At 44.8% G+C, this 21,943-nt stretch overlaps 1 protein-coding gene across 5 annotated transcripts in view; it reads right to left on the bottom strand.

Annotated features, from left to right (window-relative positions):
- Nucleotides 1–21,851, bottom strand: part of tanc2b (tetratricopeptide repeat, ankyrin repeat and coiled-coil containing 2b) — a 70,361-nt gene extending 48,510 nt beyond the window's left edge. For 2 of the 5 annotated variants that reach the window (XM_062474678.1, XM_062474680.1), the window contains exons 1-2: nt 21,599–21,851; nt 5,560–5,668 (exon numbers count right to left, since the gene is read on the bottom strand). In XM_062474678.1, the coding sequence (XP_062330662.1) occupies nt 5,560–5,626 (67 nt within the window). In that variant the 5' untranslated portion in view covers nt 5,627–5,668; nt 21,599–21,851. Of the gene's footprint in view, nt 1–1,861; nt 1,967–5,559; nt 5,669–21,598 lie in introns of those variants that run through there. The other 3 variants (XM_062474679.1, XM_062474681.1, XM_062474683.1) reach the window with 2 other exon arrangements.
- Between the last annotated feature and the right edge of the window lie 92 nt (nt 21,852–21,943).

The following is a 21,943-nucleotide window of genomic DNA, read 5'->3' as shown; positions in this document are numbered from 1 at the left end:
ATTTGAGTGAGTAGATGGCTGTCTGTTAACTCGGATAACTAGAGGTATTATACAACCATACATCCTACCCGACATGACTATCGATGTCAGAACTGGGTGTTTTTCGTGGGTGGGGACGAAAAACCACATAGGCTTCTGGCTCCACCTGCATGTTTTTTTCTCTTCTTTTGTATCTTTATATTTTTTTCATCATTGTATAAATGCGAATAAACAAACAAACAAACAAACAAGAACTGACTGTACCCTTCACCCTGTTTCAGCAAGAGGACCAAGGACAAGGGCAGGATATACGGAGCCCTCCTAACCCCCCCTGTCTGTGTGGCAGTCTGGATGAGGGGGCTGATGAGGCAGGTACGTCTAGTCCCCGTGCCCTCCCCTGTGGGTTACGTCAATGCAGACAGGGTGTCTGGTGCTGTAGATGCGCTCACACACACACCATGCACAGTGCGTGTGTAGTGGGGAACTACATCCAACCTGTCTGGGAAGATCAACATTGTCCCCCGACATGACAGACCAGTTCCTTCATACGAGTCAGCAGGAGCTACTGCTGCGGGGAGGATGTGGGGGGGGGGGGGGGGGGGTGGTGGTGCAGGGAAGGGGGGTGGGGGGATGGTGGGTGCAGGCAGACAGACAGGGTTTGGTGGAGAGCGGCATGTCTGGAGGAGTGTCTGGGGGCGGGGGTAGGGGGCACACACACACACTACACACACACACACACCAGTGAAAAGGAAATATAACTTGAAGCCATCTAACCAAATGTAATGACTGCGCATGGCGTTCACTTTAATATTATTGGTTTATACGGCTGACAGTAAAACACCAGCCTGGAAGCCTCTCCCAGTCAGAGGAGTGTGAGGGAATGTCCAGAGGCTATCAGCCAATCGGAAAGAGCACAGAACCCGAGGGGACATGGACGCAGGGGAGATAAGAGAGGTGAAAGAAAGAGAGAGAGAGGGACTCTCAGACAGATGGGTGAGAGAGAGAGGAAAAAGCGAGCGAGTGGGAGAGAAGCATGAGGAGAGCTGAGCAGAGCAGAGAGGATGGGTGCAGCTGAGGTGAGACAGGGATGTTTTAGAAGGAGGGGAGGACAAAGGGAGGACGGAGTGGGAGACTGTGGGACTTGGGAAGAGGAGGAAGAGGAGGAAGAGGAGGAGGAATATATGGAATTTTGAGGACCCTCATTAGTGGTATGTGGGTGATAGAAAGATTAAGAAATGATATATGTGTGATAGAGACAGACAGATGGAGATAGATAGAGATAGAGAGAGAGAGAGAGAGAGAGAGAGAGAGAGAGAGAGAAAGAGATCATTACCGAGAGGGAGAGCAATAGACGAGGAGAGATGTTGCTGTGATGTTACACTAAACATGAATCTTACCCAAATTCTTACAGAGAACAGGGGGCACTTTGTATTGTCATTCATAACAGAAGGACAGAAACCCATCACGTTAACCATAAAAACACACACACACACACACACACACACACACACACACACACACACACACACATGCTCTCTCTCTAACACTCTCTGCCAGGTTGTGGAGTGATGCAGTGACTGATGTGAAAGCTCCACCTGGGTCAAGCAGGCGTCAAAGCTCCAATCTAACACAGAGAATCTGACACTTGCTGAAACTGGAAGTGGTCACTGGAACCCTGACACGCAAGCTACAAATACTGCTCGTTATCCTTGAAAATTCAGCAGGGCACCTATACAAACTGATTAGCAGCTTCAATTACAGGATTAGGTACTAAAGAGAAATCTTCAAACCTGAATCTCTATGAAAAACAATTACCTCCTGCCTTCCCCTTTCTCCATTCAAGACCAATTCAAGACTCCAGAATTAAAACCATTCAGCTCACCTTTTCAATGTCTCAGTTTGCCAGGCAATAGAAATCCCGCACCAAGGAACATCCAAGGAACATCCCAAACAAAAGACAAGGACAAAGGGGAAAACAGAAGGAGAAATGATGTTGAGGAGGTAAAGAGGGAGCTAGAAGAGAGGGAGAGGAGAGAGGGAGATCACGTCTGGCCCGGGCAGAGGAAGCTCTCCACAGTGTGAGCGGCACCATGTGTGACTGCACACACACACACACACACACACACGCTGTCACTGAGGCACGCGCACGCGCATGCACACACCCTCCCACGGCAGACAGACACTCTCTCCCTCCGCCTCTTGTGCTCTCGCTAGCAGCAATAACTCCCTCTCATCCTCTCTCTCTCTCTCTCTCTCTCTCTCTCTCTCTCTCTCTCTCTCTCTCTCTCTCTCTCTCTCTCTCTCTCCTTCCCTCTCTCTCTCTCTGTCTCTCTCTCTCTCTCTCCTTCCCTCTCTCTCTCTCTCTCTCTCTCTGTCTCCCTCTCTCTCTCTCTCTCTCTCTCTCTCTTTCAGCCAGGGCAAAATGACTTAACCCTTTACGAGCTAACATTCTTGAAATGCTGTGCCCTTTCTAAATGTTCTCTTCTTGATAAAGAGCGCAGGATGAGTGTGTCAGTGTCAAAGGTTACAGCTAATTAATGCCACTAATATAAATGCAAGACTGTATTATTGTTGACAAATGTTTGTTTCCATCATAAGTGCCAATAGTGCTTTCCTTAATCTGGGCTAATTTACTGACATATATATAAGAGTAGACTATATCTATGTGAATCCCCACTTAATACAGCTGAAAACTGCAACTACAAGCAATTGTTTGTATCTGAATATCAGTCAGTGGCAGGAAATGTGTGGTGGATTACTGTCATGTTACAACAGACCATGTCTCTGGGAGCTTTATTTTTAGCCTGCTGCTCTGCACCCCCATGCTGAACTGTCAAACTCTGCCTATGGTGTGTGTGTGTGTCAGTATGTTCTTACGTAATGGATCTATAGTTTCAGAACGCCCTATGTATGGACTACAGTACATTCTTCTGGGAGTATACTCTCATATCATAGGCATATATAGTATACTCTCATATCATAGGCTCTGTTTTGGTTTTAAGGTACTGCATGTGATCCTTAAGTAATGAAATATATTTTAATATCAATAATTTAAAAACATTACCGAGTGTACTGAATGAGTTCCAACACAAAGCACATTTGTACATTGGTGTTGCCATCAACACCCTGACTGGCGAGGGCTCGTGGAGGTAAAAGAGCAGGATTCAGCCAGGGCCTCGGTCTGAATAGGAGACCCATGAATGATGAACCATGAACCCTCCTGGAGACAGGGAGAGCTCCCACAATGCACCTGGGTCACAGCTCCTCTCAGTCACTCCGAATTGTCTTTGACCTTTAAGGGCTTCTGCTTCCCAAAGCATATTGTTGCCATGGTTGCCCGGTGATTAGGTCACAAGTGACTACTGATGAGGTTATAAGCTCTGAGCACCCCAATGCCCTATCCTTAGACACAGGAATATTATTCTTGACCCTTGTTCCAAAACATCAAGGCTTCTTTTCCTGTGTTTTATAGTGTTAAACGACAAATGCTAAGGTCAAACAGTGAAGTCACAACACAGGGAGAGTGTTTACAGGAAGATAGGTGATGTACTTTATATAGAGACTGAAGTGAGGTAGGATTACTGTAATATTGGTAGAAATACTGACCTGCAAGAGCAAGCCTCTCTCTCTCTCTCTCTCTCTCTCTCTCTCTCTCTCTCTCTCTCTCTCTCTCTCTCTCTCTCTCTGCTGAAAGTTGATCAATTACTTGTAATTAATCCTGTGGGTTCAGAAGAAATGTCCAAAACAAACATCCAGAAACAAACAGTCAATTCCTCCATTCACTTTTAATGAGTTCATTTATGCAGAGAGGAAGGGGCAATTCTGTGGAGCAGGAGGGGCCAATCTGTCGCTCAGTGTTCAGTCAGACATTCCCCCCATTAAGCTGTTCCAGCTCAGTCTGCATCCTATCAATCAATCTGCTACACCACACACAGCACTGATCTATGACTTTACTAGTACTACACCACACACAGCACTGATCTCTCAAACCATAACCCTAACAAGTCAGATGGCTTCCATCAATCAGACACATTTGGTCCATAAACATGTATGTCCACAGTGAGGCTGCAAGGCTACATCAGACCCACATCAGCTCACTGGGAGGAGAGAGAGGACAACCCCCCCCCCCCCCCCCCGGGCGCCCCCCCCCCCCGCCTCTGCCTTATTCTGGCACAAGTCACATCTGATTAGCTTAACGAGATGATTCAAATATGATCTGATCGCTAAAACTCGATGCTCACGGCTGGAGGGACATTCACCCTTTCTTTTGTTGAAAGAACCCCAAATGATGGGTGTCAGTGCATCTGTGTTCACAAGTGAACAATCATTTCAGACACACATGCTGAATGGGGTCTGATTACTATTGTACGGCTGGGAACAGCATGGCAGCAGGGTGCCGATGATTCAGTCTTGTTCAACACAACCGTCGTTGCGTTGTCTGCTGTTAGTATACACAAGAACAACACTTTCTCAGTTGAAAATGGTGTATTTGGCCCCAATTCTATGTGATTTGATGGTGATCAACCCAACTGAATAACAACTATGCACAACACAGATAGTTGAGATATTTAGCATTCAACGGACCCGAATCAGTTCATTGCAAAAGCATCAAAAGCAACAGTCCAGTTAGCATGTCTGAGTAACAGAGTTACAATCATGCGTCTCAAACTAGCTGGCAGCATAGCTTGATGAGCTATTGTGATTCACTTCACAGGAAGCACATCTTCTCATTCTGGCATAAAAATATATCTATTCTTATCTTCCTCTGACATCAAGGACGAGAAAACACAGCAAAGGTATTCAGGAAGGAATGACCAGGGAGTAACAGCTTCCTTTTAAGATGGAACTGAGGAATGTCCTTACACAGGAATGTGCAGGGGACTACTGCCTCACAGCGCCCCCTGTCTGTGGTAGTGAGGTTGACGCTAGATCCTTAGGAATACGCAAAGTGACAGCAGCAGACATAAAGAGCAAGACAGACAGACAGACACACACATATGCAATGATGTTTAACATCTGTAAATGAGATGCAGGACACCTGCAAGACTCATTTATCTGCAGATATCTAGGAAGCCTCGCTCGGTGTGTTGTCACGCGCTGCTGACGCCTCGGCCGAGAGGGACTGTAAAAGAGGGCTCTTATTAAGTAGCGTCGGCACTCACATTCAAAACAGGAGCTGTTGCACTTTTCCACTCACTTTTCCTCTCGAGGATGAAGCCACATCACCGCCTTCCCTCCTTGACAATGGAAGCGCTTCAGAGCAGGGTGACAGAGGCAGCCGTATAGAAACAAAGATGGCAGTGGGGCTTTTAAGGGTGAGGGCTCGGATAGAATAATACAGCTGCTGTTTGAAGAGGGAATTTCACGTACGCCCATGAAAACGCATGTGAAGTGCTGTTAGCCCACCAATCATTGTCTGTCATTTCTATGGATGTCTGTGTGGGCTCTCATGCCGCAGATTGTGGAGAGGTGTGAGGGTGAGGAACCAGGTTAGAACGAGAGCCCTCAAGGGCGTCCCTCAGTGTTCTGACAGACAGCTGAGTCATATTGTTGCTGGCTGGGGGCAGAAGGTAGACTTACCACTGTTGCGGTTCTTGCGGTTGGCCTTGCCACCTGTGAGCAGCATCTTCAAGCTGTTCATAAACATGGCTGCAGCAGATCGCCTGGGCTATGGAGAATTCTGTTGAAACTGATAGAAAGAATGATAAAGGGAGAGAGAGAGAGAGAGAGAGAGAGAGAGAGAGAGAGAGAGAGAGAGAGAGAGAGACGCAGAGCAGCAGAGTAAGAAAGAGAGAGAAGAGGAGGCATATCAAACTGTGAGAAATGCTGTACACAACAAAGCAACTTGTCTGCTAGGCATAGAAAAATGTGGTGCTACTGTAGGTATACACAGCAATGCCTTGCTTGTTCTAGCTACACATAGTACATAGGCTACTGCCTATTCAAGGAACACATTTATAAACAAGCTACAGTGCTAGGTCCACATAAAGAACATTTGTTCTCGGCTATCTTACATAAGTCTTGCAAAAGCCATCTTTAGTCCTGTAAGCTGCAGACAGTGAAGAGACTTCTCTACCTCCCACGTCTAAAGTCCTCTCCTGTCCTCCACCACAGTGATGCAAAACCACCAGTGACCTGTCTGTCTGGGCGGGGGCCAGAGAGCTGAGATCGAGGAGGTTTTGATGTGGCAGCAGTGTGTTGGAGGCTGGAGGCTATGCTAAGGAGTGGGTGAAAAACAGCAGCGCTACAGCGTGTGGGAGGGGCGCTCAGAGGAGCTCCGACACAGTACGCTCCATTCTGCAGGTAGATGCAGAGAGTTTATCCTTGTACAGAAAAGCTGCTGACAAGATTCACCTCGAATCTTTTCTCGGACTTCACATCCACTATTCCCCTCTGGCATTACTCTCCAGCTCCCTCCATAATTATCCCCCCCCCCCCCCCCCCCCACCGCCGTCTGCCTGTCTGGGTGCTGAGTCCTCATTGCAATGATTGAGGCAGCAGATCTTCCCTGTTACAGCAGTGAGTCAGCGCTGCCTCTCAAGACAAGCTCCAGCCCAGGAGGGGGGGGGGGGGGGGGGGGTGGGACAGACGGAGCAGTGAGGTGCGTAGTATGGTGGCTCATACTTCATTTATAAAGACTGTCTATCCTGCATGTCCTCTTCATGTCTTGCTCATGAACGGCTACTAAAACGGCACCATAGTCTAAGGTTGGTGATAAAGAAGGAGCAATCAACAACAAAGAAGAACATCTGTGTAAATGATTACTCATCTTGTCTTTACAAGTTCCACACTGACTAGTTTATCAAACACACGGCATGCTCGCAACTCTCTGTTCTGCCATGGGCCTAATGACTGGATAAAGAGTTCCCTAAGAGCTGCCTTACTGTCTACCACCCTCAGCCCGTTCCATTAACAGACCTTTATAAAGTTGAACATTGTTGTTTCTTCTCAGTTCTTTCGACTTTAATGGCCTCAAACTATGATTGGTGCTGCTTTCCCTTGCTCTCCTCTGGGACTGTATGACCCAATAACAAAATGCTGTTAAAGGCACTCCTTAATCACCACCATCATTAGAGATGGCCATAAACACAGGGACTACAGCTGAAGTGATTTTCACAGCAAAGCAACAGTTTCTCTAATATCTAGTCTCCGATGAAGATGCTGTGCCCGTAGTGAGCAGGAGTCCTCTATGGTTGAGATTCAACCGTCCACGTAATGCAGCGAGAACCAAGATCCGAGAATAGAACTGAACACAAGCAAGCACACACACACACGTATACACAATATTCATCTCGCAATCTCCGAGGGAGTGTAAACACTCATCTCTCATTCCCACTCGGTGTGACCCTGTGTTCTGGCCCTGTGTGATGGGAAGCCAAGAAGCAACATGTACTTAATGATCATGTGCGTAAGCGGATGCCACCTTCTCAAGATCTGCTTAAGACGACCACATAATGCCCCTCCAGAGGGAAAAAAACTTGTAAAGAAACATTGTGCCTCTGCATGATGAGGCTCTTCTATCCTCTGCTCTCCAAAAGCACAAATGTGTTCGCTTGAAAGAAAAAGCTGTAGGTGGTCCAAAGGTACAAACAGGCATTCTTTTTACTCTCAAGTAAAAAAAAAACGATGAGTCATCACAACCCTTCAATAATTACAACGTTGATGTACAATCAATAAAATCCCCTTTAATGAGGGCTGAAAATAGCAACGATCAGTGGTGTGGTGCAGCCCAGCCACTGTGATTAATATCTTGGTTCTGCTGACCACCCCATTTAAAACTCATCTGAGAGGAAAACACTCAGACACAATTAGAAAATGACACGACTGACGACACAGCCTCACATGAGAGTGCACTAAATGTACCAATAATGCAGATGTTGTGGCAGCAACATTATTGTGACAAAGTTCCTTGAGAGCTTTTCATTTAGGATTAAACAAACTATGCTTTAAGTCTTAATAGGCCTTGGTAATTAGCACCACTGACTGTACATCTATCAAAGCACAAAGCTGAAGCAATAGGGGAGCGTTTATTTATTAATATATTGGAATATAACATGTTATAATTAGGCCTATCTTCAAAGGCAACAATTTCTGCATTATTAATTGGGTCACCTTTGAACTATTACAGGGACTACTGTTCTGCCATAAACAAAAAGGGAGAGGTTGAAAACTTGAATCTGTATTTTCTATTTCATGGAAATGCAGATCAACGAATGTTAAAGTGAACAATTGAACCAATTTGACACATTTCATTTAAATTACAAACGAGTAAAGGATGTTTCTGAAAAGAGACATCCAAAGCAGCCGTATGTGAAACTCTCTTAAAACATGTCAACATAACTAACAAGGGTACCAGTAACCAGCCTGAAAAACGAAAACTGCAAAAAGTCCTACCCAAAGACTGACAGGTGCAAGTGGACCTGAAGGTGCATTCATAACATGGGGTGATTTCATTCATGGTTTCCCTTCGGTAAGCAACACAGATGTTGAACCCTAATCATGTTAGATCAGAAGCAGTGGAAACAAGAGGGATATTAATAGTAGGTGAGTCATCAATAATGGATTGATTTCTCTGTCTCGATCCTGTAATGTCTCCTTAGAAAGTGTGGAGCAACCATGAGAACCACTTGTTTCAAGGCACATCTACCAGTCTGGAAGACGAGATAAATCATTGAGAAACAAGCAGGAAGATATTAGAGTCAGAAGTTGGTTTTCTTCTGAATGTGAACCACCTAGGACCCTGAGACCGGAATGCATCCATCCATTAATCACACTGATTTCAAGAAGGGGAAGAGTCAGAGAAGCAGCCAGACAGGGTCAGCTGAACAGGGCCAATGCAACCAGCACTTACAGCCACCTGCTCTTAGCCGGCTTATTATTCAGGAAGATTGCTGCTCCAACCATCGCTGTGGAGGACAGGTGGTGGAGATTAATTTTCACCTCTTTAAATAAGACAAAACTCGAAGAGAACTCAGAGGAAGGCTAGTTTATTTTAGAAAGGCAAAATGACTTACATAGTTCACATAGCTTGACTGGTGTACTCTGAGAAAAATATATCAGAGCCTAACTGTATGTATAAAATAGTCAAGGCTTCATGTCACAGGCTCAACATAAATGTTGCTATGTACATCAGTAGATCCCCAGAAATGGGTTTTCCTAACACTGGAGGGTGTGTAACTTTGAGTTTCTCTCTCTCTCTCTCTCTCTCTCTCTCTCTCTCTCTCTCTCTCTCTCTCTCTCTCTCTCTCTCTCTCTCTCTCTCTCTCTCTCTCTCTCTCTCTCTCTCTCTCTCTCTCTCCCCTCTCTCTCTCCCTCTTTCTCTCTCCCTCTCTCTCTCCCTCTTTCTCTCTCCCTCTCTCTCTCTCCTTCTCTCTCCCTCTTTCTCTCTCCCTCTCCCTCTTTCTCTCTCCCTCTCTCTCTCTCTCTCTCTCTCTCTCTCTCTCTCTCTCTCTCTCTCTCTCTCTCTCTCTCACACTCTGATTCCCTCTCTCCACCACACCAACTCAGCCCACGTCGTTCTGGCCCAGTAAATAATCAGCAGCTTCAGCTGTGTCATCCCTCTGTGGGGAAACACAAACCCTCCTACACAGCCAGGCTTATTGGCATGCAATTTTATGACCAAAAACGACTCCCAGTTTAGAACAACTCAGGGTCTCTATCTCTTTCTCTCTCTCTCTCTCTCTCTCTCTCTCTCTCTCTCTCTCTCTCTCTCTCTCTCGCTCTCGCTCTCGCTCTCGCTCTCTCTCAAATCAGGGAACCAACTGAAATAACATGTCAGCTTTCATCATGGTGAAATTGAAGCATATGAAAAGAAATATTATTTATTGCCCTAATTTCCTCAGTTTGTTTTAAAGGACGTCTGGGAACGACCGAATAATGGGATGAAGTGCAGTGAGCTCAGCAGGTAGGTGTAGAACACTTCCACTGGCTGGCAGCGGGGAGGAGGAAGCCGTGATGAACCTATTTATTCCCTAAGAACTCTGTAACTATAGGGTTTGAAAGTTGAGATCTGACTCAGTCAGTGTCTTTGGCATTTCCATTCAAGTTGGCACTTGTGGTGTCAACTTGTGGTGCCAAAAACTGGTGGCAGGATAAAAAAAAAAAAAAGGTTGATTAATGAATAGACTGTGCCCAAGGAGACAGTGGCAGCAGAGGCCAGGATTTAATTCCTTTTCAGTGTGCTGCATTAAAGGCCTCTTGCTATCTGTGTGCTGTCACTGTGAATAACAATAGCAGTGACTGTGAATGAGCCGCAGCGAGGGAGAGGGAGAATGACAGAGGGAGACAGAGAGGGGCAGGAGAGAGAGAGAGAGAGAGAGAGAGAGAGAGAGAGAGAGAGAGAGAGAGAGAGAGAGAGAGAGAGAGAGAGAGAGAGAGAGAGAGAGAGAGAGAGAGAGAGAGGGCAGGAGAGCAAGAGAGAGACAGAGAGACAGAGAGAGAGACATAGAGAAGTAGAGGAGGGGAGATGTTGCTCGGGGTATGAAACCATTTGTATTAATATTGTTGACAGTCAAAATGGTACCTAATAGTCATGAAAGTGGTCAACGGTCAGGCCTTGATGATAGCACTAATCTCCCAGTCAGAGCTCTAATAGGTGCATGAGATGATCTGACAGGGACTGCAACATCAGTGAGATAATGCTAGTGACGGATGCTGCTAATTGTCTTGCTGTTCTCTCTCATCCTGTCAGCTCAAATAAGACATCACTGCTACACCTACTGGTCACTCTGAGCACTGTACCAGCTGCATCTCCAGACACACTGAGATCAACTGAACAGATCCTAATCTAATGGTTAATCCAATACGTTATCTTAATCACAGGCCTTCACAACATCCGATCTGGGGTTATGACACAGGCACGTCCATCACCAGTCTACTACACACACAACCGTTTGGCTTTGCATACGTTTTGGTGGAAGCTTTATTTTGTATGCCAGCGGTGTCCATTTTCTGTTCAAACAAATGGGCCGTGGCCACAGGAAGAAGAATGGATCCATGTTTGACAGGCGGCTTTAAGGTGCAAATGAAGTCATGACACGAGGAAGGAAGGTCATTCCACAGAAGGCTCCTAATGGCAGGTAATCAACCTTGGCAAGAGAGCACATTTGCATTGAGATGAAGGCATTTATAGTGTCAGCCAATGACTCTGGTACAGCCGAGTGTTCAAATTGAATCCTGTGAATTAAATAAAGGAGGATCCTGTAGCCCTGCGCTAGTCGTCTGCTTATTAATCCTGAGATTGTTTGCTTTTGAATAGGATTTTCTTTTGTACTCTGGATGGCTTTTGACTGAGGCTAGGTTGTTTTCAGGCTTTGTTCTCTACAGGAGACACCGTGCAGCAAAGTAAACAAGTTCAACGCCTGAGAGGGCATCTAAAAATGAACTTTTACAGCAAAGTAAAGTCAGACATTTCAAATGATCCTCACGTCTCGCCTGGTCACAGCTGCCACGCTAGCCGGTGCCAGGCCAGACTAAAGCTGGGTACACATGGATGTCTGTTGATCACCAGCACCATGAATCGTGTCAGAAGTGGGTCTGGCTGCCTGACACGACTCACCCTCAGATTACACCCTGTGGGCTTCACGGCACCATTTAGATGGCACCATAAATTGGCATCAACAAGACTAAACTGCAGTTGGCTCGGATTTTGTGTCAATAAAAACTGCCCAGTTTCTCTCAAAATGTCTGACCACATTTCTCTCAGTCTAAAAATGCTGCATGGAGTGACTTCGACCCAGCTCTGGAAGCGCTGTCCTTTGACTTGAGAAATGAGCTCACTTTAAACTCTGTACATATTTTCTTTTATCTGACACTACTCCAAGCATTATCATTCAGCTGCAAACACCTTAATTTGTATTTGATTGAAGTACAAGTTACAGGTTCAACAGTGAATGAATTTACATAACAGTTTGATAAACAGAACAGAGCAAAGACTGCATGCTGCAATGCAGACAAGTGTCTTTGGTCACATCAGGCTGTGTGTAGGTGAGAGAAACTCAAGAGTATCTGTTTCGAGGACTTAGTGAGGCATTGACATGAGATTGTCTATTTGTGACTCTGTAAGAGAGCACAGTTGACGTCTAACAAACCCACAAGGGTTTTGTCTGCCCTACAGACCCCAGAGCTTGTCGGTGCCGACCTGTCAAATATTCAGGGGAGAATGGATCTGAAACCTCAGAAAAAAAGGGTGCGGATCAATAGTGGTACTGCAATCCTGCAGCAACAGTGCAAGAGCAAGATACTTTGATGTCTCACAAGGTGACAAAAAATTACTTTTGGCACCAACCAAATGAGTTTCTGATAACAACGTGGTCTGCTCGACAACGAAGGACAACTGCTCCAGACTGTTTTCGAGGTTTTATTTTAGGCGATTTCTGGGGAAATAAGACAAGGAAACACACCGCAGGTCTTCACTTGAATATGAGCTTGTGTTTTATAGAAACAGTGAGCACTGAAGGAGAAGAGACAATCACAACTCTGTTTGTGATGAATAATGCATTGGGCTTGTATCTCTATGTACCCCTCCATCACTTTCACACTTAGAGAGGAACTCCCATCTCTGCTCAGTGGGTATTTTTGGTTACTTTATTTTGTGAACAATAGGTAAAAGCCTCCCCAGGTTATAAATGCAACTTTATTGTATAATCATTCTTACCTTCATTATGCAAGTTTCTAACCACCATCTTCTTTGTGAGAAATCTTTTATTGTGGTTTATTGAAACAAGCTAAAGTCCATTAAGCTGCAATTCCTCCCTCTCCACTGTCTCGCTAGTATAAAAAAAATATTTTTAATTTGAACAAATATGGGAACGTCTCCGTATCCCACATATGGACTAAATAACATCAGTGTATAAGGGAGAGAGAGGGGACTAGCTCACCCAGTGCAGAGAGATAGAGAGAGAGGGGACTAGCTCACCCAGTGCAGAGAGAGAGAGAGAGAGAGAGAGAGAGAGAGAGAGAGAGAGAGAGAGAGAGAGAGAGAGAGAGAGAGAGAGAGAGAGAGGGGGGACCAGCTCACCCAGTGCAGAGAGAGAGAGAGAGAGAGAGAGAGAGAGAGAGAGAGAGAGAGAGAGAGAGAGAGAGAGAGAGAGAGAGAGAGAGAGAGAGACCAGTAATGGTGCTGAGCACACATTGACGTCTGATGGCAATTTGAAACTAAAGCTCATCACTATCAATAAATGTTCAATCTCTCTACACCATATGCCAATCAAACATATTAGGAACTTGCACTCACACAGTCTTTTACTATGCATCATCTGGCTGACTTCTAGAGCTACTATGAGGGGCACAGTCCATGATGCCAGGATCTGTCAAAGAAGTGCAATGAGAGACTCTAAAAGAGATTAGATGTTTTTTTATTAGAGCTCAATTAGCTATAGAGAAGAAATATATATGAACCATGTGCTTTATTCATGAACCATTCAGTTAAAAGCCCTTTACTGCTCTCCCTTTATGCTACAATAAACACACTCTTGTGATTACTAATCCAGAGTGCTGAGATGATGAGACATTGAGCAGTGCAAATCTAAATGCTCTCCACACACACAAAGGAATCGTCAAATTGTACTCTTCTAATCACAGAAAAAACGCATAAGAGTAAATAGGCTTTGTCAAAGCCTTACCGTGACTCTGTCCCTAGCAGAATGAAGAAGACAGATGCTAGAGTACTTGCTTGGCCCGGCTGAGTGAACTGAGCAGAGGGGAAGATAGACTATGTAGTCAGACACATGCATCACTACCACTGTCCTCCCCTCTCCCAGACGGCAAGGAGCTGGAGGTATGTCTGCAGGAATACCTGCTCCACTCACTTCAACAAGAGCAAGCTGCACAACCTGGGTCTTATCGAGAGAAGCTCTGTTGCCCTCTTCAGACAGACTGTGCCTCACAAAGACACACACACACACCGAGAGGCAGAGGGTGCAGTGAGGAGAGAGCAGGTGGAATTGGTAGGGATGGTGTGGTGTGCGCAAATAAATGGGTAACAGCTGAGACCATAACAGACAGAGCATGCATACATTAAGGCTACATGATTTCAGCCCATGTAAGCACTGGATAGGGGGGAATCAAGTGTGTAGCTGATTTACATTCAGTCTCACAATCTGGGTCTTTCTGAAATATCAGACATATTTTCCAGCTGGAATGAGGGTTTCACCAGGTGGATTGGTCCGTCCTCCTTGGCCTCCGACACGGGTCATTTCAGAGTTGTCTGCGTTCACAACACAAATCAATAAAAGATCAATGCCAATTCCTTTGATATATACTTGTTGTTGAATTCAGAAGCGTTAACAAGTGCATCATCAGTTGTACACATGGTCTGCATCTCTGATCACACAGCGTCTGAATGGCAGAGGGAGTCTGTCAGCTTTCTGCCTGATCTCATTACTGGGCTGTAGGAGGAAGAACCCCAGGGGGGATCGACAACCCCCCCCCCCCCCCCTCCCCAGGCCAATTAGCAGGGGCCACCATGTGCGTGTCACTGGGGGGGGGGGGGGATAAAACATGTCTGATGTTTTAAACATCTTCCTTCTTAATACCTGTCCTTGGACAATGAATTGCAACAAGAGTGAACGTAAAACTTTCCTGCAGAATAGATTCCCCAGCCTGTCTTTCCCACTGGAGTTTTACCGTGCCGACACAGTGTATCTCTACAAAGTGTGTTTGAGGAAACTGATAAAGGCCTTTAGGTTTTGAATTCATTTGTTTGAGTTGACGGAGGGAGGAATAACTGGCAGCTGCAGACTGGGCACAGCTGCCAGTGACGGCTGGCACAGGAGATGGGGGAGGAGAGGTTTTTAGCAAACCTGTGCATCATGGCTCCCAGTGGAATCTCATCTTCATGAATTCCCTCAAAGGGCCAGATGGATAATCTGATGGTAAATGGTAAATGGACTGCATTTATATAGCGCTTTTCTACCTTAGCGGTACTCAAAGCGCTTTACAATGTTTGCCTCTCATTCACCCATTCATACTCTCAATCACACATACCGACAGCAGCGAGCTACCATGCAAGGCGCCGGCCTGCCCATCGGGAGCAACTTGGGGTTCAGAGTCTTGCTCAAGGATACTTCGGCACATGGCCTGGGAGGAGTCGGGGATCGAACCGCCAACCTTGCGATTAACAGACAACCCTCTCTACCCCCTGAGCCACAGCCGCCCCTGATGGCTATGTTACCTTTCCATCTGCAACAGACTTGCCAGACTTACTCTACTGGAGTCATTACTGATGTTCACTGTTGCATGGGCAATGCAATGAAGATGTTCTGTGATGTCTTCAGCAAAGGATATTATAGGAGCATTCTATTGCACGTTGTTCGTCTTTGACCCTAAAGTAAAATACACAAATGTGTATGAAAGCTACTTTGGCCATTAAATTGATGGCATACCTTCAGGTGTTTTCAATCATTAACATTTGCAACGTGGCCTAAACAAAGTAAATAGGCCTACCTTTGAGCAATAAGGTATTCTTTTGGTCCTGGCACACACAGGAGTACCTTAGAGTAGGAATGACATGAAAAACCACACTGGCCCCTTTTATGTGCTCCTTTGATTAATTTCCCCTGAGCGAGTGATTCTCTGCAAAGAGCCACTGCAGCTGCCTCCCCTTCCCCTGCCACTGAGGCCTGAGTTAACCAACGAGTCCAGCATCAAACCCATCAACCTCTAATGTTTTAATGAGCTGCATGACAATTAGGCAAGCTCACGTTTAGCATGCAGGACAGCAACTGGTGAAAAGCAGCTTGCTAAAGAAAACTGTGTGAGATGACGGAGACGAGATGGAATTGAGCGAATCAAAGGCGTCAATTGGTTGGTTTCTCAGCCAGTCCAGCTTGTCAGGAGGTACTTCCATGAGCAGACTTTCCTCTGGCTACAGGCTCACACGAGGCCAGACGTCACGACTGACCCATGCAGCCCACCTTCTGTTCACATGGACAACACCCAGAAAGAACACCATATTTGGTTGCTGCTGTGAAGTGTCTTCCTCTCTGCCTCCAACCCTCAACCACTGTCTGATTCCAGACATAGATCTAACACGGCACTATAACAGATAACATGACTCTGAATGTCCACAGTGGGGACCAGTTACCATCTCTGGAAAGTTGACATGTGTTTGTACATGTGACACGACACCCTATGTACGTTTACATCAGGGAGGGGTGTGTAGTACAGATCCTGACATGACTTATATCACATTCTTTGATCAGTTCAGATATGTCACAAGAGAATGAGAAGAGAACATCCCGAGCACTGTTTCTAATCTCTGAGGATTTGTGACTGCAAGTCCTCCTAAGACCAGAGCACATGTTGCTAACCCGGACTGTCACCAGGACTGTAACCAGGAAGAACAAAGAGACAAAATCTATCAAGCAAGATCTATTCAAGGCTTGGTCATCTTAAATTAGTTTTTTTCTTTCAAAGTCTTATTGTTGATGTCTGGTTGCCACATCGTATCTGACACTCTCCCTCCAGTAGATTCTGCCAGTACTGGCCATGCACCACACTGAAGAACATGCACCTTTCTTAAGATGCTCTCCAAGAAAAGATGATCATCAGCATCCTCCTCCTCATGTCCAGTGTGTCTACTGGGTCAAAGTAACAGAGGCCAGTGATTACCTGAATATGTTGGAGGTTATCGCCTGGATATCACAACACCTCCCTGGCCTCACAGTTGATGCTAGACTGCAGGACCGTTTTTGCCAGGCAGTCCTCCATATGTTTCCTCTAACTGTACTTTTGGTCATTCGGTCCATTAACCAATGTCTTCATTTCATTTAAACAACCTCCAGAACACTGCCTGACTGCCGGTGTTTGCACTCTTGGTGCAGTCGACTTTAGCGCCGTAGAATCTGAGAGGAAGAAAAGAGAAAGTGTCAATGGTCAGAAGGCATTTAGTCAGACAAAAGTCGACGTCAGCGCTTTGAGCCACGGCTAGTGTTGGGAGTTGTTACTGTCCCTCTCAGAGGAGAGCCAGGGTTTAATGGGCCTACGCTTCCACTGCCGGGCTGTGTCTTAGAGGCCACCGTGTAGCCTACATGTGTCTGCCAGCTCCTGTCACAGCACATAGCTCTCTGCAGCCCTTGAGCTCTGTGCCCCTTTAATAGCTGACAGAAGCTGTTAGGCCTGAGACACACTGTTCAAAACACAACAGACCCATATTATAACGTTATGCTTAGGATTAGTATCCTACTTTGAAGTCTGGTGGTTTTCCTCTAAGAGCCTGGCAGGGGCTCTTCTAGACTGTATATTATTGGCTGAGCCAATCATCTCACTGATTGTCAGTCTTGGTGCTACCATGGTGATGGTCATTGCGGTGGTCATTGCTAGCTTCTCCGCTGCCTCTCAGAAGGCCCTGTCCAGTGAAACTTCAAGTAAAATGATTTTGGGTCTATTTTGTAGCCAGACAACAATTTAATGGCTGCCCAGTTGCAGAATAATTACATATAACCCCCAGGCAGGCATCGATCAGACCTACTCAGTACCTTTTGAAAACAAAGCCATATCTCTTACAGCCAGCTATTCACAAAAGAAATGAAAGCATTACTGCTGCGAGCTTTTCAAGACTCCAACACAAAACACACATAAGCACATTTTGCTCACAGGGTGCCATTATGAACAGCTTCTGTGCAGCACACAACCTTTTGATTTAAAAGACTAGTTATGGCAGGCTCGTAAAATGGCTGAGATTTTTGCTCTGTACGAACATAGCAATAACAAACAAAAACATGAGTAAAAAGTACATTAATGGTCACCCGACTCCACACTCAATGACCCAACATGTATCAATAACAGAGAGAAAGAGAAGTAGAAAAATGTATGAAACTTACATCTGAGATTTGAGATTGTTGACAGCGCATGTATTCAAAGCAGGAATCCTCTAGTGGCCATCAATATTCATAAATAATTAAGGAGCCTTGAATACAGCATATTAGATGTTAAATGACTGTGAGGCTATTTCCTCTACATAAACTAGCCAAGATTCTATCACTAGGAACTAGGGAAACATTGTCAACAGCCCGATCTATTCCTGACTGCTGAAACGCCCTTCACCAAGCTCTCGACTGTATCCTAGTAGGTCCTACTCCATCTTACATCCTCTGTAAACAGCCTGGAACCAAAATGAGCCAGCAGGGCACGTATGAGGACAGAATGTCACTGCTGCACAACAGTACTCTGGAGACGACCAGTGACTCACAATGATTACATCTCCCCAAGGATGTCACACAGGCTTTAAGTCATTTCTGGATGTCCCGATTGTTTCCACATTTTGACCAACCATGAAACACTTAGCAATGATTTTCCATACTGGACAGGCACTGCAATTAATCACAATTAATTAAACAGATGTTTTGCAAATAGAAACAAGTTCTTAGCATTATTATTCTAATTATTCCATATATGTAAAATAAAAAGCCAAATAAACTGAAGCAATCTTCTTGACCATCAACATTTCTCTGACAGATCTTTTAAGTAAAGACATGCACTCCTACCTGTTTCTGATTGCTTGTAAGGCCTGAATCTAGCCACACACCTAGAGTAAGCCACTGCTGTAAGTCTACCTGACACTTTTCACAGTAGAAAACTTCTGGTGAAAATCTATGTCACGCCTTCACCTTATCTGTCTCTTTTACCTCGTCACTTTTCAGGAAAAAAGTATTGATAAGAATATTACCCTAAACAATAACATTACAGTTTAGCACAAGGAGTGTGCAAAAGTGCAGACAGGTACATTGAGAGCCATGTACATTCAGTGGTTCCAGGTTTAGTCTGTCAGCCACTCCTTCCTATACATCTATCAAGTCTCATAAACAGAAAATGAAGGAAGTTGATGCTGTTTCATCTGTTTTCTGATTTGACTACAGCATTTCCCTGGGGGGTGTCTCTCTGAGTGGGACCTGTGTTTAGCATTACTCTTGAACACATCTGGGGTGTAACAGGAGTTTCACTGCACAGTCTGCTGAATGTTTCTTTCATGCTATTACCGAGGGATAGTGGCCAGCAGTAAATGTAGGTGGGATGTGTGACAACACAAAATCAACTCACAAAATCTCACATTAGGTTGGAGGAAACAGTATTTTCAAAAGATTATACCAAGTTTAGTGTTAGGTTTAGGTTTAAGTTAGATCATTTGCAAAAGTCTGGACTAGGATTGGATTTGACCTCACATTCTGTTCTACTAGCATAAATGGCACTTTAAATGTTTTTGAAGAGGCAGCCTTTAATCTTGCCCCTCCAGGAGCATTTTTCGGTCAGAGGTACTGGAGTATTTTTAGGTTTAAGACAGCATTCTGCGTGTTCGTTGATAACACAAGGAACAGCCATGCTTGAACAAGGACACATTTTGTTATCTGGAGGCAAAGCAGCAGCCTCCCCACTCAAATTGCTGGAAGAGAACGGCTCAAGTGAACTAGGCTTGCTGCCATTTTATCTTCCCTGCGCTATGTGTCAAGCAGCACGTCAGTCTTTGTACTCCCTGCACTGCAGTGTGTCTTATAAGCTAAATTCACATCTCAAAAAGAATAGTTTTACTCACATCACTTTCTGCTTTGCTTAAAAGGTCCATCTTTTTAATAGCCAATTACCATTGGCTCGCATTCTTAACCAGCAGATTAAATGGAGTTGGTTTCATGGGGAAACAAAGAGCAGATGGGGTCTGGACTACATTCCATCTAACAATGCTACTGTTCATCATTTAAGACTGCCCAACTCCTACACTCACTGTCACACCCAGTATTTCCACATCACAAAAAACAGCCTGCCCTATGACTGACAAAACATTCCCTGTATTCCCTACAATGCAGACACAATGTACCGCATTTGCACACTCCCAGCTGCTGTCTGACCTCAGGTCTTGCATCCACCTAACCACGGGCCCAGTGAAACAGGAGGGTGAAACTGTCAAATCACAACACATGAAAGGTCTCCTGCTCCCAGCAGTATGGTGACAGAGGGATAAGAGTCATCACAGACACACTCCTCTGACAGAAGACCTTGTTTACCTCTGTGGGTTCCTTACAGCAGCAATGGCAGGCTATGGGGAGACAGCCTGTTTCGTTATTTACTAAATCAAACGAGCACAGGAAGAGAGATGCCTCCTCACACCATGAAAGGGCTGCGGTGTCGTTTCATTCCTGTAAAAGAGGCTGTTTAATGGCAGGCTATCAGCAGCATCTTTATCTCTGGCTTCCACACCATGTTAAATCACCAATGATTCCTGAGAGAGAGATTGGTGCTGCTCTGTGTGCAGCTACTGTGTGGTAATGCTGTAACGCCCCTGGCCTTGCACATCTGAGGAGATTGCTTTGCACACTCTCACGATTCAAAGTGACTTACTGGTCAGAGTGGAGTGCAACAAATCATCAGAATTCCCTTATACAACATGTTTTCTGCTGTACAGTACAAAAAAATACACACACACTCTCGTATTTTTTTCATTTCCAAAGCCATGAACTTCCACATCCCAACTAGGAACTACTGATGTTAAAGTAGCAATATTCAGTTTAGATATGTATTCATTAGTTTAAATACATTTCTGTTAAAAGGGTGAAATGCTCTTTCTCAAAGGCCATACCTATATATTGAATGGATTCAGGTTTTACTTTCTTGACAACCCCTGTGTTTGACCTGTTTGTGGGGCTGCAGGGATGGTGTCTGGCTAGGATTGTGGAAAAAGGGGCCTTGTCACTCGCTGTTGGAAGAGATAAGCAAGCAACAGTTTGCTAAATGAACTGCGCAAAAACCTTACCTCATAATGGAAACATTTCCACACTCTCCAGCATCCTAAAAAGCACATGTGAGTAAGTGTGATAAGGACTCACTCACTTATCTACTGCTGATTGGAAGTGAGAAAGCTGTTAAGATGATAGACGAGTTGTCAGTTTGGCTGAAATACAGTACAACTCTACCAGAAATCCCCTCCTTAGTCAATCTAATCCTGAGAAGTGATTCTACTGACCTTGCTTATGATCTTGCTGGCCCATACCTTTTCTTGTTTCTTTTAACCCATTATTATCAAACAATTAGCAATAATACAAATTGGGCTTGTTGATTAGAAATTAATTTCCCATCGGTGAAAAGTTGATAGTTTTTCACCTTTTGGACTACAGGCACAGCAGATATTAACAGTCATAGTGTAAGGAGGAATGTCTGACAGACAATTGAAAGGGGAATTGTAGGCTATAATCTTCATGAAACCACAGAGGATTCAAGAGCAGCTTCTAAGACACTAGACCTAGTTTATTCTTGTTTAGTGGATTTGTTAGAGTGATGTTATTAATTATAATAAACATACAGGCTGATAAATTAATAATAGTTGACAGACATCCACAAGTAAAAGACCAAAAAGTGTTATCATTAAAATAAAGGTACATGTCATTGCATTTGCTACAGTAGCCTACTATAACGTTAAATCCTACTGTGTACGAATGTATCCACTTACTGTACAGACCGGACATCAATAACTAGAAAAATTCAATTAGCCAAAGCAAGATGATCCAAAACCTGAACTCATCCTTGTCTGAATAATAAACATTTGATCAGATTACCAAATGATATGAACGGTTGTGCAGATGTGGAGAATTTTGCTGTCCTAAATTGTACACGACATTTTAGCCAAATAGCCTACCTTTCTTGATCTCTTCAGGTCCCGGCAGATTTGCGTGCAACTTGCAGTCTCATTCCGATTCAGTCGAAAATGCTTGCTTGATTCCAGCGCTCTCTTGACCATCCGAAGTAAGGAACATTTAACATGTCAATTCCGTAATTTCCGTACGTAAAGTCCTCTCAACCTTCAGGAACTTTAACACAGAAAGATGTGAGAAGTATATCCAAATCTCCCCTTACGATTCAAAACGAAGTCATGAGTGCAGTGCCACAGTCCCAGAGCCACAATATGGAACACTAGCACGCCTGCCGGTGCAACTTCTGCAAACGGCCATAGAGCAGGAAGATGATGCATAATTCATGAGAA

This window comes from Osmerus eperlanus, chromosome 12 (assembly GCF_963692335.1).
Source record: "Osmerus eperlanus chromosome 12, fOsmEpe2.1, whole genome shotgun sequence".
Lineage (NCBI taxonomy): Eukaryota > Metazoa > Chordata > Actinopteri > Osmeriformes > Osmeridae > Osmerus > Osmerus eperlanus.
Note: the sequence above shows the minus strand (reverse complement) of the source record. Positions and strands in the feature narration are given on the sequence as shown.